Raw genomic sequence first — 7,239 nt, forward strand, 5'->3', positions numbered from 1 at the left:
CTAATGAAACGATTCACTTTAACTCGCAGCCTTTCAATTCTCCTACAGGAGGTTTACAGTTTGAGCAACTGATTTTCCTGCCTAGCCTGGAATCCGAAAGCAGTAAGTGCGCCCACTTCACAAAAGGGGAGCTGACTGCTAGCTGAGATGTGCCAAGCTCGACCTCTCTATAGAATGTATTCCTATTCTAAGAGAGAATCTGTATCTATCAGGAACTCTTCTGGGAGAAAATAAAACATGCCATTTTTAGAAAGAAAATTAAAACAGCATTATAAACACACTTGGTTTTATTGACCTGTGATGAAAGTTGTAGCTGAGGTTTGCTCACATACAAGGGGCCTGGCAGTGTAGCCTCTTTGGTCTTTCCCCCTTCCAGCACTGGCCGTGGACCCACTGAGTCCTTGGCCCACGCATGCTTTCCTCAGGGCACCTCTGCAGTCAATGCGGGCGCTGTTGGGGATACTCTGCTGCCTAGAACTAACAACTAAATAACTCAAGACTCCTATGAAATGAATTCCAAATCCTTCCCTAAACATATGGAAAAGCAGAGTCAGTAGAGGAGTGTAAGAGCAAAACAAAATAAACAAATCACACAGCAGACCACATGAGTCTAAAAGCTCACCAGGAAATGGCTGCTTCTCCCACTGAAGATGACTATAAAAGAACACTGGGTCCTAAGAACTAATGGAACTTCAAAATATGTACAGGTATGGTTTAGAAATACGATTTCCTTCAAAAACTATAAACGTGGTTAAAAAAACAAGATGGTTATGCCACATTCTTTAACGTGCTTTTCATCAATAGCCAAGGTTTTCCTATAGAGAAAGAATAAATGTAATAGCTGAAGAATCAAATATTTATATATAAACACAAAAGATTCACTGTGATATAGGAGAAGTGTAATGAAGTGCCGTTAACAGAATATTCTGAACTTATAAAAAAAGACTCCGTTAGAAACATTGCTTTGTACCCCTGCCAAAAATGGCATGGTTAAGTAATTTGAAGAATACCTTATTGGCCCAGAGCTAAATAAATATACATACCACCTCCCTCACCCCTAAAATTTAAAGTGAGCTTGGTATCAAACAAAAAAACCTAAATTTCCCCAAAATACAGAAGAGAAACAGCAGTGTTTAAACCCAAACTCCATCAAATATTTTTTTCTTTTAAGTTTTTATTACTTAAATACACCATACTAGAGCAAATGTCTCTGAAAATATCACAAATAAAAGATTTTTTTCTTCATTCAGCAAATTAGAAGTAGGGGGAAATTTCTACACAGTAGCTGTTATGAGCCTGATTTTTTTTTTCCAATTTTTTTTCCTTTTTTGTTTTTTTTTTTTTCTTCGCCATGGGAATAGCAACATTAGGACGAAAACACTTACATGCATACATACATTGTATTTTACAGAGATACAATAAAAGTGTTTGTGATAGAATATCACAAAAGCCACATCTTTTTCCTTTATCTCATGTTCAGTTTTGATTGAAACACATTTCCTTACAACACTTAAATATACAAAGAGCAAATAGAATGTTGTTAAGGTAAAACACAGGGTACAAACTCTGGCCAGTGCCCTGCTAATTGTTAATGAGGGTAGAAAGCAGATTTGAATGCTTCTTTTAATTAGCTTCATTAGTCATTTCCCTCCTCCCAAGTTCCCTCCCCCCAAGATGTCCTCCGGTGGGTCTTTTTTCATTTTCTCTACAGTCTCCCATTAGCCCAGGTTCATGGAGTCCTTAATGTTCATATTCAGTCATTTTAATACACCAATAAATGCAGGAAGGGCAATCAAGACTAAAGAAGGTGCAGTGGCACGGAGCTGGCACTGGTGCTAGCTACAAAGGTGACTTGTCTACTGAAGACACATGGGATCCACCTGTGATGAACAAAATCTGAGATGAAGGCACGCATTCTGCATTACTCTGACCTTTTAGCAGACCTGCAAGAAATAAAAACGGGCATCTTAGCTAACATGCTAAATTTGAGCGATATTATACTCCAACATGACTGCTTTTGTCTTCTCTACATTCACTAATCTTCTTTTATTAGATGACTTTCCAACTGTGACTTGATGGAGGCTTTCTACGCTACTTACTCTGGCAGTGAAGAACTAAAGCATAACATTTTCTGCAGTTTTACTAGCAGAGAAAATGAGACAATAAATGGACTTTCAGAAAGTTTCTGGTGTAAAGTTCTAAAATGAATTGCTTAACTGGTAAAAGCGAGTTTCTTCCTGAACGGAATGAATTATATACAGCATCTTGCCTAGCAGTCGAACCTTAAAGGCACATTCAGAGCCAAACCCCACGGACACCCCGGGAAGTTATGGGTTAATATGCTCAACTGTGTAACCTCTGGGAAGTTACTTAACCTATCTCTCAGTTTCCTCATCTTTAAAGTGGGGACAATATGGCTGTCATAAGGATTACATAATATATATGGAGTATTTTCAACAGTGCCTGGCACTTAATAAAAGCCTAGCAGACACTGGTAGTTATTATTATTCTGATATCCCCACGAGACATCTATTCACCTATGCCCTTCTCTACCTATAGGTATGTACCTGCATGCGTATGCGTGTATATGTACACACACATACATACATACAAATATTCAGATACTACTTTTCACTTAGTATTTCCTATCTGTTATGTCACTTAATGTTACATAAATGTCCCAAATATATGAATCAAACATATGCAATGTGTTAATCACTTATGATCAATTAAAAGAATGTAGTTCAATGTCTAAGTTAGAAATGATAACCCACATAGTCATCAGATACAATCTGTTTGCAATTACCAAAATGAAATAATATATATTAGGTTTTTATGGTTTTAAATGACATTTTGAGCTTCCCAGGAAGTTCTCGTTTCACTCTTTCCCTAACTTACTAAAAGCCTGAAGTCTATTAGGAACTGCAACCCCCCACTTCCAAGCTAATTAAAGTGGTGGAGGCTTAATTCCCCAGAGTGGAAGCTCAGTGTGAGAAAGGTAATTTGTCTGTCCAGAACAAAGATGCGGCAGCAGCCAGAGAGCATATTTAATAAATGAGCATCAAATGTCCTCTACGATGGACACACACACACACACACACACACACACACACACACACACAACACCAATTATGTAACTACAGGGGGATTGGGAAGTGATATGTAAACTAGGACACAAGCTAAATTTTCCTCCAACTAAAGAGGTGTGATCTCTTATTTTACTGAAAAGCGCAGATAATTCTAGATGGAATCATCACTCGTGAGGGGAAGAAAGAATTCCAGAGCAGGCAAAATTTTACAAAAAAAGAAAAGAAAAAAAATTTGCCACAATTCCTGATTGTATATACGTAACTCTCTAGAAGGTAATATCCTCCTTAGGATAGCCAAGCCTCCTTTAAATGATATAGGCTATAACCTTTTGTAGATCTTTGAACACTCGTGGTCTGAGATTTTAGCAAAGAGACCATATGATTTAAAAGCTTAAAATCTTTTCTCAGAATATACAAAAGCCAGTGATGCATAGTAAGAACTAAACTACACATCCCAGACACTGGGAACAAATTTCAGGAGGGTAAAAGTTTCAAGGGGCCAGATGATGGGGGGGGTAGGGAGGGGTCTTTACTTTCCATACAATTAGCTGCCTGTAAAAAAGGGATTACAAATAACTCCTTACTTTTAAGCCAGAGGATGCTTGGGTATATTTATTATGCATCATGTACTAAAAACGTAATTGGTTCTGCGAATAGAAGGAAAACGACCAAAATTAATGTCCAATTTTCCCTACCAAAAATATGGAGAAGGAGAGAGAAGAAAATAATAAAATGGAGCTATTTGTCATTTCTCCCCATCTCATCCTCCAGAAAAAGAAACGCCAGAGGCTTTTGGAAAAATAATTTTAAAGCATTCTCCAGGTCCAAAAAGCCGTTCCACCAGGAAGTGTGTTTTCATTACCTCTTCCCCCTTGCCCTCTCATTAATATCTCTCTGGACCCCTTTCGGCTTGCCCAAAACCTTTATTTACAAAAACTACCTTGTGAATTGACTGTGCTCATGGTGAGCTCAGCACCAAAGGCAAAAATGTGAGCCGTTTCTACCAACAGGGAAATGTTCTTAATTAACATCACCCCAAAACACAGCTTCTCACCAGCGTCTGACAAGAACATATCCCTAAGTTGTATTTCCTTATGCCTTTTAAGAGCTATTAATTTTTGAAGCCCACCTGTCTCTTTTGGCTTCCAACATTAAAAAAATATACACCGGTAGGTTCATATTCATTGCCTAATATGGTTTATGTTCCGAAACGAACACCCTACCTTTCCCCACCGGGAAAAAAGGTGTGGAAAACAGAAGACTTATATGAAAGGCACGGTACACGCAATCTTGTAAACACGTAAACCAGATGTTTATCCAGTTTTCCTCCCAAGCACCTCTAAATTTACATCATCCTGTGCTCAATAAGATAGTACTGCTTATATTTCTACCACGTCCTTTGCACCAAGTCCCTGGCTAACATTGCTACTGCCTGCATTCAATGCTTCAGCTTAGCTACGTTTTCCATCTTGTCTCCCCATCCTTCAGTTCTCACCGTGCATATTGCTAAGCGGTAACAATCATTTTTTATACTTTGCTAAGTCAGGGGAAGAAATGGTATAAAACCAGCAACAAACTTAAGATAGAATTGGGAGGGACACTAAACTGTTACAATGGAGGGGTGGGGGAGAAATCAACCATTTTATTCCTAGCTCATTTTTCTTTGAGCTACCAAGTATAACTGCAAATGGCTTTGCCTCTAAATAGAAATGGGTATCTCAAAATATTTATGTTACCCATTCATTGTTCTCAACTCGGCCCTACAGATTTACCTCATTACAATTCAAACCATAAAAATCTGTACATATTTATATGTATTGGCATTCCTTAAAGCAGCTTGAAATCAATGGTGACTGGTTAATTTGCAATAAAAAATTAGACTTCTATTCTTAAAATGGTATTTTATGTAGCTTCCTGTCTAAGTAAATTAAAGTGCGCATACTGTGATGTAATTAACATTTACTTAATAAAGAAATGGAAAACACATTTAAAGTTATCCCATAAACTTGAGTAAGGGAAAACGATAAATATGAGCATTAAAAAATATGGTAGTATAATTTTAAATGGTTAAAAACTTTCAAATATTAGCCATTTCCCCTACACATAGCATTAAGAAAATGCATTACAGAAGACAAAGGAGCCTAATATTTTTTCACGAAACTTTTGAAGCTTGCTAAATTCCTATTTGCAGATAAATATTGTTGTTTTTTTTCTGTGATTCTTACAACAGACATTAATGAAGTTCCTATTGTAAATCCATAAAAAATTACCAAGTGAAGTGTGCACTTTTTGTTTCAATGCAATAACTCAGTGCTGTGTGATTGCCTGGGTTAATGATGAAAAAGTCAAACATACTATCAGAGCTGATGGAAAAATCTATCACCAATCTGAAATTAAAATTCATCTGTGGTCAATAAGATTTAATATCCATGCAAGTGGCGCTGTAAAGAGTAAATGAATCAATGTCATCAATACATAATCAGTATGAAATATGATGTGAATAAAATTATGCACACGAGTCATACATTTCACTCTTTTCTGGGCCAGTGTGGAATGAACAGTCTCTTAACTGAAGGTTGACAGTAATTGTTACAAATTAGGCACAGCAGTTATCAAAATGCACTCACTTGCATAGCTATAGGACTTATTAAGGAGATTAAAATAGATCTAAAACTATCCAGTACTGGGGGTGCTGGACAACTGTTGATCACCAATTTTCCCTCTCAAGTGCCTTCTAATAGTACATGACTTGTAAGCTTGTATAATCTCATTTCTAACCCTGGTCTAAAAACTTTCCAGTTGAGGATGAAGAATCAAGACACATAATCTTTAATGGAGATATTATTAGTAGCCCAAAGCGATTAGAAAGAGCTAGCTCTTCATTTTAAAAGTCCTAACTTATTCAAATTTTACGGGACTACCAATCAACAAAAATGCTCTCCTCTGGAATTAAAGAATAGTTTGTAAACCTGCTTTTCTAAAAATAAAAGCACCGTAAATTGGGCATGGAAGGCAGGTGTCCAGACTGCTATTACTAATACAGAAGTCATTCTTTCCTGACAAAGACGTTTATTTCCCTTCCTACCTTAAATGTTCTAATTTTCCTCCCACAATATAACCTATTCACAGCCATTGTGTTTCTGATTTCAAAATTGTCCAATGGGATAAACAACTGGTTTTATATACCGTTTTATGCTTTGACTTGGCATGTGACAATCTTAATGTCCAGCACTGATGAAGCTACGCCTATGACAAAGTCAGGAATTTTTTTTTTTTTTTTAACTAGAAAAGATCCACAATTTAATCAACTCTCTTATTGCTACGAAAAGGGCATGCAAAAATACAGGCACTCAGGGAAACTCCCTTGCTAGGTTCAAAGAGGTTGAGCCTCCCACCTTGCTCTAACAAAGCTTATTGGTAACTGTGGGGTCTTTACCTTCTGGTCCGGCAGTAGTGGATTGCTCTGAAGTGAATTCAAATGGCCATTGATGAGCGCTGTAGGTCTATCATGTTCACAAAATAAACTGCCATTGATGTAGTGAAACCGATCTCCCGGGACCAGGCGATTCCGGCAGGTAGAGCACGTAAAACACTGAAAGGGAAAGCAAACCCACTGAAAACAAGTACAAATTAAGTCTTTTTTTGATCACAAGTTTATAAACTGTTTTTAAGCAGGTATGTGTCAAATACAGAGCCACTTAGTGGTTTTTTTTTTTTCCTTTGACATGATTCCGGAAATCTCTAAACCCAAACACAATAAACTGAATCCGTACAAAGAGGGAAACAGATAAATGTGTGTGCTTGTGTGGTATGGGGGGGAGTGCGCTTCGCGTAGGTGGGTAACCACCACTGCCACGCTGCAGTCAATGGATTCCTCTCATGTCTACGGCTTGAGAAAACAGAGTTCAGACTAAGGAGAAATGCCTGGTCTCCTCATAGGAACGCATAGGAACGGTAGGATATGCTTCTTTTAAAAAGAGGAGGAGCAAATGCTACCTTAAGATGATACACATTGCCTTGGGCCCTCATGACGAGTTCGCTCGCAGGAATCGACTGTCCACAAGCGCTGCAAGCACCGCTATTCCCAAATAACCTGAAACAAAGATGAGGGGTGACACCAATGAGTAATCCTAAACCAAAGAAAAAAGAA

General features: G+C 37.7%; 1 protein-coding gene across 5 annotated transcripts in view; it reads right to left on the reverse strand.

Moving 5' to 3' along the window:
- Window positions 1-1,154: 1,154 nt before the first annotated feature.
- The window catches only part of LMO4 (LIM domain only 4), a 16,935-nt gene continuing 10,850 nt past the window's right edge, over window positions 1,155-7,239 (reverse strand). For all 5 annotated transcript variants that reach the window (XM_019659922.1, XM_019659925.1, XM_019659924.1 and 2 more), the window contains 3 exons: window positions 7,086-7,182; window positions 6,526-6,681; window positions 1,155-1,943 (listed from right to left, as the gene is read on the reverse strand). In XM_019659922.1, the coding sequence (XP_019515467.1) occupies window positions 1,935-1,943; window positions 6,526-6,681; window positions 7,086-7,182 (262 nt within the window). In that variant the 3' untranslated portion in view covers window positions 1,155-1,934. The remainder of the gene's footprint in view (window positions 1,944-6,525; window positions 6,682-7,085; window positions 7,183-7,239) is intronic.

This window comes from Hipposideros armiger, unplaced genomic scaffold (assembly GCF_001890085.2).
Source record: "Hipposideros armiger isolate ML-2016 unplaced genomic scaffold, ASM189008v1 scaffold_307, whole genome shotgun sequence".
Taxonomy (NCBI): domain Eukaryota; kingdom Metazoa; phylum Chordata; class Mammalia; order Chiroptera; family Hipposideridae; genus Hipposideros; species Hipposideros armiger.